General features: G+C 41.4%; 1 protein-coding gene across 2 annotated transcripts in view; it reads left to right on the forward strand.

Moving 5' to 3' along the window:
• Positions 1-18,905, forward strand: part of pkn1a (protein kinase N1a) — a 64,036-nt gene that overhangs the window by 28,158 nt on the left and 16,973 nt on the right. Inside the window, exons 1-4 of one of the 2 annotated variants that reach the window (XM_005736246.1) lie at positions 11,500-11,710; positions 12,529-12,723; positions 16,531-16,636; positions 18,669-18,817. In XM_005736246.1, the coding sequence (XP_005736303.1) occupies positions 11,669-11,710; positions 12,529-12,723; positions 16,531-16,636; positions 18,669-18,817 (492 nt within the window). In that variant the 5' untranslated portion in view covers positions 11,500-11,668. Of the gene's footprint in view, positions 1-11,499; positions 11,711-12,528; positions 12,724-16,530; positions 16,637-18,668; positions 18,818-18,905 lie in introns of those variants that run through there. The other variant, XM_005736247.1, reaches the window with a different exon arrangement.

The raw sequence follows: 18,905 nt of genomic DNA on the forward strand, positions 1-18,905 counted from the left end.
TGTAGTGGCTTTGTTTGTGTCTGCTGTAGGATATCAGTAGTAATCCATGTGAGAATCCAGGACTCCACCCAAAAGTTTGCATAACAAAGCAGCTTACTGACGTGTCAGGGAAATGAGGAAAAGACATAAGGAAAGATTTGAAACTGGGAGCCACCGTTTGACCTGCACGTTTCACTACTGCAAATACCTGAAGAAGGTTTCCTTTTGCTCTGAAACTGGTCAGCTCTGTCTGCTCTGAGTCTGTTTGTTCCAGCAGAGGTTTTGAGTAAGCAGCTAAAGAAAGTAAAACCAAGTAAACATTGCAGATAAAGAGGTGGATGGAAGGAAAATGGATACCTGGATATGGGTAAGGCAGTAAGACTTGACTTTGCATGTCCAGCATTGAGTGTATATGAAAACATTAGCACCTGTTGTTTTGAGTGTAAGCCGACAAATTTCAGGTTTGGACAGAGCACATTTTAGAAAAGGTCAGCCTCATTTTGACTTGTGTGTCTTGATAAATGTTCTGTTTTATGTGTTTCTGGACACAGTTGTTCTAATATGTCTAGAAACACATAATGTGTCTTCATGCCCATAGACACAAGAGATAAGATTTAAAATCTCTCTGGGGACAATTGGAGACGTTACTCTTTTAATTTAGGATTGTAGGTAGAGTAGTATTTGTCCAACACATTAAAAAGCATTTTTGATTGAAACATGGTTGATGCAGAGTCTACAGGAGGATGCGTAATAATCTCATAATGTTCTAGTTCATAGTAAGTCTGCTCTGAATGGTTATCTCGCTGTTGAGGCTTTATTTTCAGTCATTAAGAGTTTTCTTAAAGAGAGATACAGAATAATCCGTCTCTAATGGAAAGAGGCCATGAGTGTATTATTTTAGTTGGGTTTACTAATTACCGTAGGAATCAGATCATGGTTTAAATACAATGGCTGCCACTTTTCTCAGTTGCTTGAGCGAAGTATCCCAGCTGAAGATTCTCCACAAACAATGCTCTGGAAAAAATGTTGCCCCTTTCTGGATTTCAGTCTTACACATGTCAAAGATAATGTTGTTTTCATTTATTAAGCTGAAAAAGCTATCCAAACCTACCTGGCCCTAAATGAAAAAGTAATTGCCCTCCCTAAACGTAATAACTGGTTGTGCCATCTTTGGTCACAAGATCTGCAATCAGGTGTTTGTGGTAACTGGCAATGCTTCTTTCAAAATGCTATGCAGGAATTTTGGCCCATTCTTCTTTGCAGAATTGTTCAAATTTAGCCTCATTGGAAGGTTTTCAAGCTTGAACAGTCCGTTTAAGGTCATGCCAAATCATCTGGACTGGACTAACCCACTCCAAAACCTTCTCAGCTTCTCTCTTTTTGTTTTTGGAGCTGCTGGTATATTTTGGATAATTGTTCTGCTTCATAGCCCGAGTGAGCTTGAGCTTCAGGGTCATGAACTGATGGTCAAACCTTTTCTGGTAGAGACTGAAATTGATGGTTCCATCAATTACAATAAGTCGTCCTGAAGCAGCAAAGAAGCCCCAGAGGATCACATTACCATCACTGTGTTTGACTGTTCTCGTGTTTTTTTTATGAAATGCTGTGTTAGTTTTATACCACATGTAACAGGACTAAAACACTTGGGAATTATTAAGATGGGTTTTTTCCCCTATTTTTTGGCAAAATTTGCAATGATCCCTTGTGTCCTTTTTAGTCAGCAGTGGTTTTCTCAATGGATCTTCCATGGATGCCATTTTTTTTTCTTATTATTCTTATTGGTGAATCATGAACTCTGACCTTAACTGAGACAAGTGAGGCCTGGAGTTCTTTAGATGTTGTTCCTGGTGACGTCCTGCATCACTTGTCGAGGGAGTCATTTCCGTGGTCTGGGACGGTTCACCACTGTTCCAGGTTTTCTCCATTTGTGGCTAATGGCTTTCAACATGGTTCTAGCGCTGATGTAGTCAAGTTTTTTTGTTTTTTGTTATAAGTTAGCTGTAAAGTGAACGAGTGTGCAGTCATTTTGGGGAAAACTGGCTGCAGCTGACAGAGTTCAGTTTCCTCCACCAGTGCAAAATTGAAGTGGCCAATAGGACGTGAGAACAATGGCCTTCAGATTCAGTGATGGCTTGCCATTTGAGCTGACACAAGACAACAAAGTGACATTCTTAAATTGAAATACGTGTTTTTTGCCTTAAAGATCATTGATTTTTTTTTTAGTATGAATTTCCTTTTTAAGGTGGAGGCGATGACACTAAACGATGTGGCACAAAACAAATTAGAGCCTGAAAACTTGGCCAGAAAGGTTGGAGATGATGAAGATGAAAGGGAGGATTGTACTGGAAGGCCTGGAAGTTGTGAATATAACAACCGGGACTTCCCATCTTTGCCCTCATTCTCATGATTATGCTTTTACATGAGCATTTATAAGTTGTGGGTCAGGCCACGCCGTCCCAATTATAGTCATTATGTTCTCCTATAGCATTTTTTTTAGTCCTATTTTATTTAAGCTCCTCCTCCTAAATAAGATGTATATGTAATGGAGCTGAAACAAAAAACCTCTATGCTAATCATTTCAATCAGTTCTGTAGCATAAAAAACATTTAGTGGTTCCAGCTTGCAAACATGCAAGGAGGAGGAATCTTTCGGGTTTGGAGTCCAAAGATAAAAAAAGTTATTTAAAAGTCATGCTAGCTCTTTGGAATGCTATAATGGGCATTTTTCCATTGTTGTAAATGGAAATATCACTTTTATCATTTCCAGTTAGCCCTTTATTGGTGGTTTTTGTGTCAGAGGCATTTATTAATACTGTAAAATAAACGCTAGAAAGATGGAGCAAAAAAAACCAACCTTGCCATTGCTCCAGATATATAAAGACCTGAGCCAGCAGCCACTTTGCTTTGCTGTCTACGAGCTACTGTGGTGAATACTTGACTGGCCCAGTTCTTGCACATTGTAGTTGCAGTGTGCGGTTGCTGATTCATTGCCGTTCTCTGCCCCCCGTCCTGCCCGCGTCAACCCCGTGGCTCTCTCAGCCGCCTCGGCGGTCTCTCTCTCCTCCCTCTCTTCCTGTCCCCTCGCCACTCTCTCTTTGTTTGCTCCGTCTGTCTCTCTGCCCCTCTTGGCCCATCGCTAACCACTTCTCTCTCCTTTTCTTTAGCGTGACTCCACATTTTGGCTGCTACTCTCACCAGTCTGTATTTTCTTTGACCTGAGCGAGCCATTTGAATATCGTTGATGCACTTCTTACTAAAATTTGCATGTTAATGACTTTTGATCTAAGGTCAAAACTGGCTATGCAAACCACCGTTTCCCTTCAACTGTTTTGTTTTTTTATTTCCATCTTTCTTCTTGTATGCTCTCCGTTTCTGGGCATCATACCACTCTCTGCTTATTAGTCCCACTCCCTGTCCTTGCCTCTGTGCCTTGCAGTCCATCAGCATGACAAGAATAGGAAATGGTGTTTCCTGAGATCCTGAGTTTCATCTTTTTAGTACAATAGTTCGAAATGACCCATATGCGAGTGGAAGAGGTCTGCAGGAAATGACATACAAGTTACTGTAAATCCATTAGAGGAACCCCGTGCTGAATCATGGTTCTGCCATTGTTGTTTGTGTGTATGTGTGTGTGTTGCAGAAACATGATCTCTTCATCGCCCTCGTCCTGGAGTACATGGACTGTTAAGTCATGGTAGCAGCAATTTTACTTTGCTGCTTCAGTTCCAGCAGTTTGGTTCAGATGATAGATATGTGTGCTGTTTTGTTCAGTCATTGTTCACAAAACATGGATCCTGCTAATGGCATTTGCATTATCATGACTTTAATTAGCATAGATTAATAGGATAATATTAAAAATCAAAAGAAATATAAACATCACAGAGCTGCTAGTCTTAGGCACAAATACAATCCACTCTCTACACCCTCTCCTTACTCACTTTCACTCCTTTTAAATGTTTACTTCAAGGGTCAGCCACATTAACTGCTGGGTTATAAAACCCTCCAAAACAGAGAGTGCAGTGATGCAGGGTTACTAACCACACACCATGAAGGTGCACCATCTGTTTTGTGACTGATGTGGAGGAAACAATAAACACTTACAGATATGACTTCTGCCTTCCCCTTTCTAGCCATGCAGCATGTGCAGTTCCCAAACATTATCGTGGTTATTGATCACATGAGGAATTCCTTTTTGCTTCTGTTGCTCACCACTGCGTTCTTGGTTTCAGCTGTTAGTGAAAAACGTTTGCATAAATGAAAGTGCGTGTCAGCAGAAACAAGGACTATGATTAGGCTTATATTTCTTTCTGTTTTGGGTCTTTAAGTTTTGATCACCACATCTTTACCTTAATGGTTAATCCCTACACTTTCCTGACTGAACAGTAAAGGAAAGAAGAGGTGGCTGCGTGCTTTGAAGATGCATTTATTTGGATTTATTTTTAGCTTCCTTTTATTTGGCTGAATATCCTAGGAAGTTTGCACAGACTCCTCAACATCTGCTTCTTCAACAGTTAAAACTTTGTGGTGTAAAAGAATAACAATCACCCGTTGTATGGGATCCTGGTGCAACAATGTCTCAGTGAAAAAAATAGCACTCGGCAACAGTGGGAATAAAGAACTCCCTTTAACAGGAAGAGACTCATGTCACTTTTTCCTTATTAATGGTGAACCCGTCACTGAGCTGCTCACTCAATACCAGTCTGGTCTTAATAAACCATCAGGCAATATCTGCTTTGCTCCTCAGTAACTACTCTTAGATTTGTGTATCACATTCTGTTACGCCATGTATGTTTTTAGGAAACCATAGCTAGGCTCAGGACGAACAGAAGTAAGTAAATTTGCTGCTAAGAGAGGCTTTTGTCAAAGCAAAATGACTAATTACTAATATTTTTTTCCAAGACTTATCCATACACACGTTCATTCTAACTTCACTTGTGGCTCCCATGTGCACAGAGATCCAAATGTAGCTAATGCTAAACAAGTACCACATAAACTAAGAGAAAGACTGAGGCCATTCTTCTTCTTAGACTGTGTATACAATATTTACATGGATGTAGCTTCTTGTTTTTAGCTTTTGATCATCATCATTTTTTACACTTGCACCTTAGCTCTCAGACTATAACTGCATGAGAGGCTAAGTTATGTTCATTCAGAAAGATGAATTGAAACACAGTATTGGTGCATTAACACAGGCATAGACACCTGCTAATGAGAGCACATGAATAGAAGGAGTTTACGCAACAATACTCAATCAATTATTTATCACATTATTGCAATGGAACTGCACAGGTTTATTGTCATATCAGTGGAGGTGAGGCCAAGCAGACAGCTACAGCCGCCAGTGGGCACCCGCCTGTCAGTATAAGTAGCCAAGGCACTAATAATACACGACTGTGAGCTTTGAGACTGTTTAAAGGGCTGGTTCTCTTCCTTTGCAGTTGTCACAAAAGGAGGGGGGAAGAGAAATAAATAAACTGTAAAGTAAAGTAAAGTTGGGCACTTCAGAAGGAGTCAGCCTCGTGTGGCATTAGAGGAACTACACAGGGTTCAGTTTTCAGTCCTAAAGGTTGCCACGTGGGTTTTCCCTTTAACAAAGCTAAGAGTAATAAGTTAACATGCATGACTCGTGAAATGCTGCTCTTTTGGCCCTTATAAATAGTCATCATCTGTTGATTAAAATAGTTATGCGTTTCCTTGTTGAGTGTAGAGACTGAACCACTGGTGCTATACTTATATATATATTTTTTTATTTCTTTATCAAATGCTTCCTGAAGCGTATCGTTCTTCTTCCTCTTCTCTCTTCTTCCTCCTCTATTATTAGCCCATCTGTCCTTCCTCTATAACGACAGAACAGGCGTCCAGTCATTTTTTTCTTTTTTAAAAATGGCATTCTCACTTCTCATCATGTTTGCCAAGCCACTCTGAAAAGGGTGCGCTATGACCACCAGAGTACACCGATCCCACCCTCTACAATAACATCACGTTGTCAGCCTGAACTGGGCTGAGCTGTGTGGCCTTGCTCCCCAGGAGACATGTGGTCATGTTTCACTGGAACCTGACGTGGTGGGGTTTGGTTTTTTTTTTTTTGCTTGTTTTGAGTGTCTGTGTCTGTGCATTCAAAGTGAATATCTGTCCTCCTGTTTTTGCCTGGCACCGCCTTTCCCTGACCTCTGTGTGGACACTCTCTCTGAACTGACTGGTCATTATCGCTCACTTGGAAAACTCCAGCCATTGTATCACACTGGAGAAAATATGCGTGTTGGAGAAAATGGGCAAGGCTCTTCCTCATGACAACTTAACACAGCGAAGACTTCTTTGAAGCGTCAAAATTTCCATGTTGCAGGGTTACCATTTGTCCAGAATATTAACAGACACCTAAAGTCTGCATAAGAATAGAATAGAAAGACTCTCAGAGCCATGTCTTTCCTCTGTGTGGACACTATCTCTGAACTGAGTGGTCGTTATCACTCAGTTGGAAAACTCCAGCTATTGTACTCACAGTGGAGTACATGCACACACTGCACTCTACCCCGATCCTGCCTTGTCCATCTCCGTCCAGCCCTAGGCTCCTCTGTGCTGCTCACACAGTCTGATTGAATTAACCTCGCTTGGTGCCGTTATCTATTGAATTAGCCCGTCATTGCTTCCCTGGACACTGCAGCTGTATGTTCCTCCCTGGGCTAGTTCACTAACAAGCTGCACGAGGTGAGTCATTCATGTCCCTTAGCTGTCGCCGTCTTTGCACTGCTACACGGGGGTCAACAGATGGAAACAGATGGACGTTGTTTTTTGGACTGTATCGGCTTTCTTTACGTCGGGTGAGAACAGCGTCAGTTTCACCGTGACCATTATGACTCACTTGGTGCTGCCTACATATGTGTGTCAGATCGCATTATTCAGACATCTGAATGCTGCTGACATGTCTTTAGCAGATGTTGTGCTGGAAGGTAACAAGTGGCACATCCTGAAGCCTGCTGGTCTGAGGGTTGATTGTTTTAAGACTGAATATTTATTTCTTAAAAATAAGAACCAATTTCAGAGTAAAACCGGTAAAAAGTCATCCATACATTTATTTTCTGTTAGTATTGCAACTCTCTCTCCTCCCTGGTACGGACAAAAGTCAGTCGTTCGCCTCAAAATGGTTCAAAAAAGTTTTTACTGACAACATCACATCACCCCAGCCTAGTCGCTTCTCTCCGTTAACTTCCTTTGCGGAGTCTGGTGCTGCGAAGCAGGTCCAAAACAACTCCTGTGGACGCTACCATCCAAACATCACCTTCTTAAACACAGACAGAAATAGAGACCCAAGTGAAATGAAGATAACATATTACCATAAATAAAAATTTTGAATTAAATTTCATATTTCATAGTGCAAATGATCTTAAGATTGCAAAACAATAGGATTTATTGCAGTTTTTGTGACAATATACAGTCCAGAAACTAGTTATTGCTATGAGTCCCTTTAATGTGAAAGAAAAGACAGAAAAAGTATGACCATAGTTACACAACATTAAAGAATTCAGCGCGTCACAAAAGCATTGAGCTAAGATACAGTCTAATGTAACCTTTGGAGAAACTACAACCAAACTTATAGACCAGATACAGTTTACATCAAAAAGAGGAAATTTGAGCTTTAGAGCTTCTACTTTAACATAATGACAATTGTATTTAAACAGTGTGCCTTAAAACTAAGCGCACAGTGAGAGGAAACTAAAGGTCGCTGCTCTCCTAGTTTTGTGTTACTGAAAATGAGAAGATAGTGGTCGTTCTAATTTCTTAAAATTCTCTTCGTCACTGAACAATCTCTGCTCGGATCAGAAACTTGTTCAAGAAAACCAAAGCAGCCACCAGATGTCTTGCAGTCCAACGCTTGTCTCTGCTGCCTTGTTATGTAGCCGCATTTTTAAGGAGGTACACATCAAAAGCAGCGCAGTGAATCAAGCTTTATTTGTAACATGACTCCATTTTATTGGCATCTCTGCCCAAAATTGGGGATAACAGGAGAGTATATGCAAAGTAGGAGAACTTAAACAGCCTCCCTCTGGCTCAGTTACACAATCACTTCACCATCTCACTGATAATCACTTGATAGTGAGGAACAGCACAAACACAGCAATGCACGATTACTCAAACACTTCAGCCTTTTTTTAGCAACAGCAGATCGTCTGCTGGAAATAAAGCAAACGTTTAGTCTGGTTTTTTGTTTGTGTGTTTGTTTTTACAGCTGCAGGTGTGGATTACGTGTATATATGTATACAACGAGGTGGAGACGCAAATGTAGACGTGGAGGATTGTGTCGTGTTAAAGTGACGTCTTGGCATCAATGAGCTTTCTCCTCGTCTTCATCAGTCACTCTGGATTAAGAGGGGTCACAGCCTTAGAATAACAGCCGCCACCCAGAAGGCTCATATTTGCTCATAAAGACAAGAGTCTCTGCTTTAAAAAGTCAACACTTCCTTTCAAAGATGGTCTTTGGTGATATTAAGAGCAGCGCTGCGTGATTAGTGGTAAAGTTATAAATGTCTTTATTTTGGTTTACAGCCTTTTTACTTGCTGTTTTTAATGATATCGCATAGAACTCACAGATGTGACTGCTTTAACTTTTATTGTGCTTGAGGTGTTATGCAGTTATTTTTTAGATTGTATAGATTTATCCAACCACTTCACAAACACTCGGGATTATCATAGTATGGCCTGCTAGTCTTTATTAGCCCTTGGTAATGTTTCATGTGGTCCTCAGGCATGACAAAGAAGAAAATGACATTGCTGTACATTTTAATAATCCACAGTTCATGTCAAGCAATGAAATGCCAGCACAGAATGTCGTAACAGTGTATTTTTCTTTAGTTTTAACTTATTTTTTATAAAAAATGAATCATCCATCCATCTTCATCCACTTTATCCGGGGCCAGGTCGCGGGGGCAGCAGCCTAAGCAAAGAGGCCCAGACCTCCCTCTCCCCAGCCACCTCCTCCAGCTTATCCGGGGGAATACCAAGGCGTTCCCAGGCCAGCCGAGAGATATAATCTCTCCAGCGTGTCCTGGGTCTGCCCCGGGGCCTCCTCCTGGTGGGACATGCCTGGAACACCTCACCCAGGAGGCGCCCAGGGGGCATCCTTGTCAGATGCCCGAAATGAAAATGAATTATAACAGACTAAAGCTTACTGACAAATGCAGTCAAAGTCCCTCTTTTCCAATTAAAGGAAGCAATTATATGTACAAATTTAGACAGAGATGAGTCAGCTTTATGTGGACACACAGACAAATTGCAAAATCACAGATAATTAGTCCCGTCTGCACTCAGGTTCTCCCAATATGACAAAAAAAACCATTTTTACACGCTTCCCTAAATAGAAATCATAGAATCCAGTTAAAACACTTCATCGTTAGTCATCATTAAAGGCCCGTCACTGCTGACCTCATGACTTTGGTTGTTGTGATTGCTATCAGTGACTGCTTACAGAAGGGCACCTAATGAGCTGCATTCATTTTTGCTGTGGCAAAGTGATGTCAGCATGCTAATAGCATACTCTTGCCTTTCTGTATACTTGCATCCTGTTTTTCACTCACTCTGTTATAAGCTAGATGCAAATGATTTATTAAACAGGAAAGATTTTAAGTTTTAAAGAGTAATATGTCCACTTAGTTTGGATTGCTCCAACTAAGAAGTGAAAGGCAGTCCTACTCCTTGGTCTTATGCAGTTTTGATCACAGGTTTAAATATGAATGTCATGATCATTTTGTGCTTTTCTTTGAACTGTTCTTTTTCAGGTGCGGAATGATTGTACAGCATAGATCTTTAATAACTTAACTAAAAAATAAGTATTGGGTGCACAAGTTTGAATTTATCTTGCATTTTCTCTAATCCACACAGGGTCGAAACTATACATTCAGGCTCAAATACATTCGTATACCTTCACTTATATTTGGTTAAATGACCCTTAGCAAGTAGTACCAAGACCAATCTCATTTGTTTGTGGCATAATTCTGGCTGAATATTTGACCACTTTTCCAGGCAGAACCAGTAGAATTCATTCAAACTCGTCCGACCTCCAGCCTGTTGGTTTCAACAGCTTTGGGGCTCCTAAGTGGTTCCTGAACATCCTTGCAGATCGTGGTTTCTTCCGGATCTTGGCAAAGTGGTGACACCTCTGAATAACTTACATAGACTTGTTTGAACTGATGATCTTGGAATCTGCAATTGTTTAGAAAGGGCTTCAAGTTACTTTCTCAACTTTTGTAAATCTACAATTCTCCTTCTTAGATCTTTACTGAGTTTCTTGGACTTACATTTCAAACCTGTGCACCCAATTCTTTTCTTCGTTGTCAGTGTCATTAAAGATGTATGCTGTACAATCATTCCACCCTGGAAAAAAAGAGCAGTTCAAAGAAATCATTAAAATCCCCAAATTACCATGACATTCATTCCCATGATGAGTGTATATGATCTGAATTATACTGACACACATCCACTGATGAGTAATGGCGTGTTTTGTATACCAAAAATCGTCTGTTTCAAGGTTGTAATTTTCATAATTACATTCTCTTAAATGTGGTTGTAGTGGGTAAGCTATCAGCCAATCATCATGCAGCAGGAAACGAGTCATAGAATAACAGGACTCACAGCACTGTGGCCAAGCCTCAAAACTCAACAACAGCACGGGGGGACGATCAAAACTCGGCATGTTTTTGTTTCTTCTGAGACCACCGGGCTACAAATCACAGCTATTTGTCAGATAATCCTGTATCTCAAAACTGATATTGTACAACATGACACAGACTACTCACTCTTTGTCTTATAGTTTAAAGGATCATCAAGGTTTTTCCTGCCCTTTGGAAGTTTTTGCCAATAACCAAAGGAAAATCCCTTTCTCCTTCCTAATGCGGTCATAAAATCATTTACTAACTGGTTCTATTTATTAGAGTTTCAGCGTAATAGACATTTTGCTTGTCATGTGGTCAGACCTACAGGAAAATGCATCAATTTCTTCTAAATAAGGCTGATTATGAGTCAGCCATAGTTCTAATAATGTTGGAGTCCACCCACTGTAGCTTCTATAGCGATGTTATCATATTTTAAGAAGGCTTTCTATAAGCGATGGGGAATCACCACTGGGGTTTGTAGATGTCGAGCCCAAAGGAAATGGGAGGTCAAGCAGGCAGCAGTAATGCGTCCAAACCTTACTCTCTGGCTCTGATCCCATACTTAGAAAACGCATCCTTCCCCCTGTTTCCGCCCTTAAGATCATATCAACCATCAAATTAAGAGTGTTTAAAAAAAACATAGCTGTCACAAATTCACTTCTAGCCAGATCAGATTAAGCAGTGAACTTAATGGCTTTGTGTCACAGATACAATAATAATTGACTAAAGCTTTAACAGGGAGAATGCATTCTTTATGTGCTGAGCCGCGACCCTCTTCTGTGTCTCACTCGCCACTGACAGCAGCAAAATCGCAGAGGAAACAGGAAAGGCCTGAGCAGCTTGGTGTTGGGACGGATATCCTCTTTTGGAGGCGTTCCCCCTCCTCCCTCACTTAACTCTCCTTCTCTTTATCTCTTTTTATCGTTTTTCTCCCCTTAGCCCTTGTCGCACTCTGTGTGGCATTAACAGTTTGGCGGAGCTCAGAAGCGTACCGCAAGGTTTTTGCTCCTCTGTAGATTATTTGGGACGTCAAAATCCGAGGGAATTATGTGTTGGCATGGTGACGAGGAAGATGAGGACAGCTCTGAGGTGAAGTGTTGGCTTGTTTGTTTGATTTGTGAGTTCCTGTAATAGTGGCTGAGTGACTGTGATTTCGAGTAACCCGGAGTCTTTCTCTGCTGCCGGGTTCCTGATGACTTATTTTATAGTAAGCTGTAGCTCTGCTCGAGACCAGACAATATGTAAATAGCCTCCTAGTACAGAAGAAAAAGTTGTGGTGTGAGTGGAGTCCGTTCACGTTCTAGTACCTATATGTTGTTGTGCTGTTGTTTTTCATGTACTTTCAGACAATCGTTGGATTTCTCGCACAGAAGAGAGGGACTGGCTCGTGAGAAAGCTCTGAATGAATACAATGGCCAGTCTGGGTCATGGGACAGATCTGTAATTCACTTTGATCCTTGTGTATAGTCTGAGTTTCATTTGGCCGACAAATTTCCTGAAAATAGCATCTCTAATGGTATTCCTGAACATCAGTAGTTTCAAAGCGCTGCTTGTAAACAGGTTAAACGTTGCAGAGTTTGTTTGAAAGTATTGTAAACAGCAACTGAAGAAGACTTTTGCCATTCCTCGACGCTCCTCCTGCATCTTTTTCCCATCCTCCTGCTTCCTTTTGTAGCGTTCTTGTTTGCCCTTTTCCTCTCTACCCCCACCAATCCCTCACGCCAATCACTATCATGTCTTGCTCTCTTTCCCCCCCATTACTGCCTTATCTTGCTCACCACCTCTTCCTCTTCTGTCTTTCTCACTCTCAACACCCCATCTAACCAGGCTAAGGCAGAGTGATTTGATTGTTGATTTCGTCTGATCATCTCCTCGTTTTTTCCCGCTCCGTCTCTCCTCTTGTCCAGAGTGACCCAGGCGGGCTGTCGGTTCTGGAGCAGCTTGGTCTGGACCAAAACTCGGACTTCTCGGACTCCAGTGTTCAGCAGCTTCTGGATGAGCAGCGGGAAAGGATCCGTAGGGAAATTCGCAAGGAGCTGAAGATCAAGGAGGGAGCCGAGAACTTGCGCAGGGCGACGACGGACAAGAGGAATGCACAGCAGGTAGGGTTTTATTTAAATCCAAAAAGCTCCAGGTATCATGCTTATTAATGGGAACTGATGAAATAAATGACATTAAAGACTTTGCAGTGATTTTTTTTTGTTAATAAGACAGGCAAAACCTCTATAGCTTGGCAAGGTAGGAAAAAATAAGGTTATCAGAGCAGCCCTATTTAGTTACTCAGTTTTACCACAGTAATAACAGGAAACTGGTTCAATTACAGTGTTTTGGAAATGAGGCCGGTGAATCAGGAGTACATGAGTTTACCGGAGCTGAACAGATTTGTTAGCATGCTAAGTTGCTATGCTGTTTGTTTGTTTTCAGTAGACTGGGACTTTCCAAAGTGTGGAGATTTCTGGGCACCTATCTCCACACTGTGAAGTGTCCTCAATCCTTCACACAGGCACATATGCTGTTTTTACATATGCAAAGCACTGAACACTGGTGTTACTGCATTGTAGACAGCACACTCGCCTAAACAGCCTGAACATTTCCAGTGAAAACACATTTGAAGTGGACTATCTCCTGCTGTGTGCTCATGCTCATGACACATGTAAACAGGAATTTCTAAACAACTGCAGAAAACAGGTCGCTTCCCAGAGTGTCAGACTTTGCCTGCGGCACAACTCACTGCCCACTTTATCAGTTATACTTGTTCAACTGCTTTTTAATGCAAATATATAATCAGCATATCACGTGGCAGCAACTTAATTCATGTAGCCATGTAGACGTGAACACGATGACTTGCTAAAGTTCAAACTGAGCAAGGAGTGGAAAAATGGTGATTTTTTTAATGTGGCTGGTCTGAGTAAGAAAAAGTACAGAAAATGCTGTCTACTGGGATTTTCCCACACAATCACAGAAAAAAAGAGAAAATATCACTATAGCATTTCTCTGGGTGAAAATGTCCTGTTTAGGGGAATGACTACACTCCTTTGAGCTGACAGGAAGGCAACAGGAACTTAAATAAACACTCATTACAACCATGGTATGCAGAAGAGCATCATGGAACATAAAATAAGTCAAACCTTGATGCACATGGCATATTGCAGTAGAAGACCACTCCTGTCAGCTAAGAACATATATAAAGTTGCAAAACTGGACAGTAGATAATTGGAAAAATGTTGCTGGGTTTCATGAGTCTTGATTTCAGCTGCATTATTTGGATGGTGGGGTCAAAATGTGGCGTAAACAACATGAAAGCAGAGGTGGTGACGTAATGGTTTGGGGATATTTTGTTGACCCTCCTGAGCACATAAATGCCAAAGCCAGAATATTGATCCTGACCATGTCCATCATTTTATGTCAACATTGTATGCATCTCTTACTGGGTGCTTCCTGCAGGATAATACGCCATGTCACAAAGCTCAAATTGGTGTCTTGAACTTGACAATGAGTTCCGTCCATCCATTTATTCAGCTTCTACTTATTCACTTTAGGGTGGTGGGTGAGTTGCAGCCTATCCCAGCTTATACCCACATAGCAAAATTGGTATGGCCCGGATGTGGCCCACACAATGTGGCTACACATGGCCCACATACCGCAAAGAATGACGGCCATTTGGTGGCCCAGATCAGGTTTGCCAGAGGTGGCCCACACATGGGCCAGCACAAGGCCAGTTGCAGACACACTGCTGGTCCAGAACAGTTTCAGCTCTGGCCCCAGATGTCAGCCTAATGTCCACTTTAATCAAGCCATGTAATAACAACATGTGCCGGAACATAAAAGTGCAAAAGTCACATGACGAAAACTCCGCTCAGACGGTGAATGGACTGATTCGTATATAGCGGTTTTCTACTCTCCCAGGTTACTCTAAGTGCTCTATACAACATGCTACATTCACCCAATCCCACACTTTCTCTACACTGAGTGCTTCCTAACTACATTCATACACATTTACCCTCCTGACATGCAGACCTAGGGATCGAACCACTAAACTTTCAGTACTTTCAGATCAGTAGGAGACCTGCTCTACCTCCTGAGCTACAGCCACCCGGTGGTAAACATCAGTAAACCCTCACTAGGTTTTGGATAAAGTGTACACTCACAAACCTGTGAAACCTGTATTTGGAAAGTTGGCTACCATAGCAGTATAGTATTGCAACATGGCATTTTAGGTCTTCTAACTAAAATGGGAAAATAAATAGTGCCTCATTGCCAGACCTGGCCCACATCATGGTTACTCCCTGCCATGATACCAGTCAGTCAGAAGTGCCAGCTTGATGCCAGATCCAGGCCAGACCTGTTTTCTATGAGCCTGGGCCACATAAACCAATCAACCACAATCGGGCAAGATGTAGCATGCCATACATACACAGTGCCACCTACGCCAGGCCTGGCCCATATCTGGATGACATACCACTTACCATGCCAGAAGTCAGCCATCAGTGCTGGCTTGACACCAGATCCGGGCCAGACCTGTCTACTATGTGGGTATAGGGATCAAATAAACCACAGACAGGTCACTCTACTCACATGGCGTACCTTTACTACTTGTGGATTTGTTTTCAGGAGATTTTTTTTCAAGGAGCGTGAATGACTACTTTGTCATTTACTTTGTAACCTGCATTTTTCCTCTGATGCAAAATCTGTCACAACGGCACCTTTTTGAAACGTACATCAGCTACTTTAATATTAAAAAGGATTGCCTAGACCAGGGCTGCCCAATCCCAGTCCTCGAGATCTACTATCCTGCAGCTTTTAGATGCATCCCTACTCCAACACAGCTGAATCAAATGGTGTGATTACCTCTTCAGCATGCCATCAACTTTGGCAAAGGCCTGATAACAAGCCATTCAGTTGATTCAGGTGTGTCAGAAGAAGGATGCGTCTAAAAGCTGCAGGACGGTAGCTCTCGAGGACTGGGATTGGGCACCCCTGGCCTAGACACTGCTGCTCACAGAGTATGCATCAAACCGTTGTGCTATCATTATACTGGAGCAGTTTTATAGATGGAAGATTCTTAAAGTTTCAGGCTGTGTTTGTGTAAAGCCATAAAAAAGTCATGACTATTCAAAGGGAAAGAACTGTAGCTCACTCTCATGCAATTACACCTGTTTTATTACTGAGCGAGCACAGAAATATGTCACCTTCAGGTTAATAGTTTTCACTTGTCAGCAAATTACCCAGCAGCATTAATGGAGAACTATTTATGGCTTTTCTTTTGTTTCCTGCAGAGCCTGTGGGTGTAATGGCATTGTGTGTGAACTAACTACTTAAAAAAAAACAAAGATTAATGCAGAAGGTCAACATAACAAAATAATAAATTCTTTGATGACTTTCAGGCTCAGATGTTGTTTCAAGAAAATTACTGAGAGCTTAAGTGGATCGATTCTCTTTACAGCAGCTTTGGCTCACTTAGAAATTAAAACAATCTTTATTTATCCCATCCTGGGCCTTGGATTAGCACCTTACTTCATTCTCTGTCTGAAACAAGCCATTAAGTCCACTTTCACTTCACTGAGTGCCCTTTGTAAACAAGTTTTGAGTGTTCTGCCTGAGATGACCATATTAGGGATATCCCCTCTTTTTGATGTCATACACAGCCAAGAGTAGAAAAAAACAGTCTGAATCACAGTGTTTAGAGCACTGCGCAGCATGTTTATTATAGGGAAAATAAAGGAAACCTTCATTTAATGTCTTTGAATTGGTTCAAAGATTGACATCTTCTCTTGCTTGTCATTGTGTTCTTGCATGTCTTGTTAGTGGTCCACACGTTGTCCGGCATGTTATTCACTGGTAGGCGTGTACACTGACGATTTTATGTAGATAATATGGTTTCCATAACAGCAATGGTTTTATGTCTTCAGGTGGACAGTCAGCTGCGCTCTTCAAACCGCAAGTTGGAGAACCTGCATGCTCAGCTGCAGGAACTGGACGCTCATATTGTGGTGAAGGGAGGAGAAGAGAATCGAGGTGTGTATGCTAGAAACTGTCGCTCCGTTATCTTTAGTCATTAATCTTCAGTAATTAATTCAGTGCATAAGCTGGTGTAATGACCAGCATACTAAGTACAAGTGTGTTCGTGGCAGAGATACTACACGTTTGGACTGTAGTGACTTGTTAATCAAAACGCTCGTCCATCCTAACACACAGCCTGCTTTATCAGCCTTTTTGGCTCTGATGGGGAACATAGTTTAGAGAACAGACAACAAGTTTTATTTAATGAGAATTGACAGCAGCAATTGAGAACATATACTCGTTAACTTTACTTTTCATATCCAAAAGCTGTGTCAGTCTTGTGCAGCTAGGACCACCATAGTAGATTTTTAATCATGCAATCAAGGTGTGGTTTAAATGCAAACTTTCAGCTTTAATTCAAGCGTTAAATCTTTGAGGAATTACAGCCATTTTTATACACAGTTTCAGAGGACCAAAAGTAATTAACTAACAAGTTCATTGGAAATCTCAGAATGAGGCCCAGAAAGATGTATTTGCAAGTAAGGGAAGCAATCGTTAGACTGAAGAAACAAAATAAACCAATCAGAGACAGCAAAAACTTTGGAAGTGACCATATCTGCAGTGTCATTCATTCTTACATAGAAAGAATGTACTGGTCAGCTCAGGAACACCAAAAATGGCCTGGAAGACCACAGAAGACAGTTTAAGTGGGTGATGACAGAATTATTTCCATGGTTTTAAAAAAACACAAACAAACTAACCAAGTCAAGAGCACTTGACTTGGTACATGCTACAAAACTGATCAAGCAATCTCAGCCAAACAGCGCTTGCTTTTCAGTTATTAATCAAATCAAGTGATTTGATTTGAAATACAAAACTGACTGCAGACAGACCCACAGACAAGCAGCAACTGAGGGTGGCTGCAATAAATGCTGTGTGTGCATCTCAAGAGAGCAAACACAGCATTTCATGATGTGGATTATAGACAGTCATAAACTGCAAAGGATTTTTTTAAATCCTTATATTTAAAATGTTAGTTTGTCCAATTGCCTTTGAGCCTCTTGGAATAGAAGTCTGTGTATATAAAGTGCTGTAATTCCTAAACAGTTCATGCTAAATGTGTCTTAAACCCCTAAATTAAAGCTCGGCGTACACTTCAATCACATCCTGATTGCTTGATGTAAAATGTGGTGGAGCACAGACTCAAAACATAATGATCTAACTTTGTATAACATGAACAAGGGAAGCCATTTTTAGTATGAGCTCAGTCCTCAGCATCTGCAGTCATGTAGTATTTCTTTTCCTCCTACTTTACAACTTATTAGAAAATTTGCTTTTGCTTATTCAAGATTCTTTATTTGTCACGTGTATGGTTATACAGGTATAACACGCAGTGAAATGTGACCTGATACGCTCCTCGACTGTGCAAAGAAAAAAAGAGACAGACAGAACTTTATATATACAGTGAATGAGTATTCAACACACGAATGACCTGATAAAAACTCCCCTTGAGCCTCTCTGTTCTTGTTCGGATGGTGCGGAACCTTCTGCCTGATTTCAGAAGCTGGAACAGTTCGTTGCTGGGATGGGACGGGTCCTTCAAAATCTCAGTTGCTCTAGTCCAGCATCTCCTGACGTAAATGTCCTGTAGGGAAGGGAGAGCAGTCCTGCAGCAGCGTTCTGCCACACGGATCACTCTCTGAATAGCTTTTTTATCCTCGACACAGCTGTTTCCATACCAGGATGTGATGTTCTGTGTGAGGATGCTCTCCACAGCGCCTGCATAGAAATTTTTATGTTATTATTTATATTATATCATCTTGCTTGACATTGTTTGCTACAGCTTGTTTCTTCCCTTATGGCTGTGGTTGATCTCTGATCTTAAGTCACTGGATCAGTTTCCTGTACTCTCCACACAGAAATACAGTGCAATGTTATTGGAGGACTCTTGTAATTCCCTAAAGGGTATTTTCACTTTAGAGCACACCATGTGAACCCTCATCTTGTTCCTTATTTTATACTTTCCAACCTTTACTTGTTGCCACAGATGAGTGTCCTCAGTCTCCGGGGGCTGAGAGTCGTACGTCAGCCCACAAGGAACGCATCGCAGCCCTGGAGAGACAGCTCAACATTGAGCTCAAAGTCAAACAGGGAGTTGAAAATATGATCCCTGTTTACTCCAATGGATCCACCAAGGTACGGAACAGCCTATACACACACACACACACACACACACACACACACACACACACACACACACACACACACACACACACACACACAC

The sequence above is a fragment of the Pundamilia nyererei genome, unplaced genomic scaffold (genome assembly GCF_000239375.1).
Source record: "Pundamilia nyererei isolate P.nyererei 1_Seehausen unplaced genomic scaffold, PunNye1.0 scaffold00068, whole genome shotgun sequence".
Classification (NCBI taxonomy): domain Eukaryota; kingdom Metazoa; phylum Chordata; class Actinopteri; order Cichliformes; family Cichlidae; genus Pundamilia; species Pundamilia nyererei.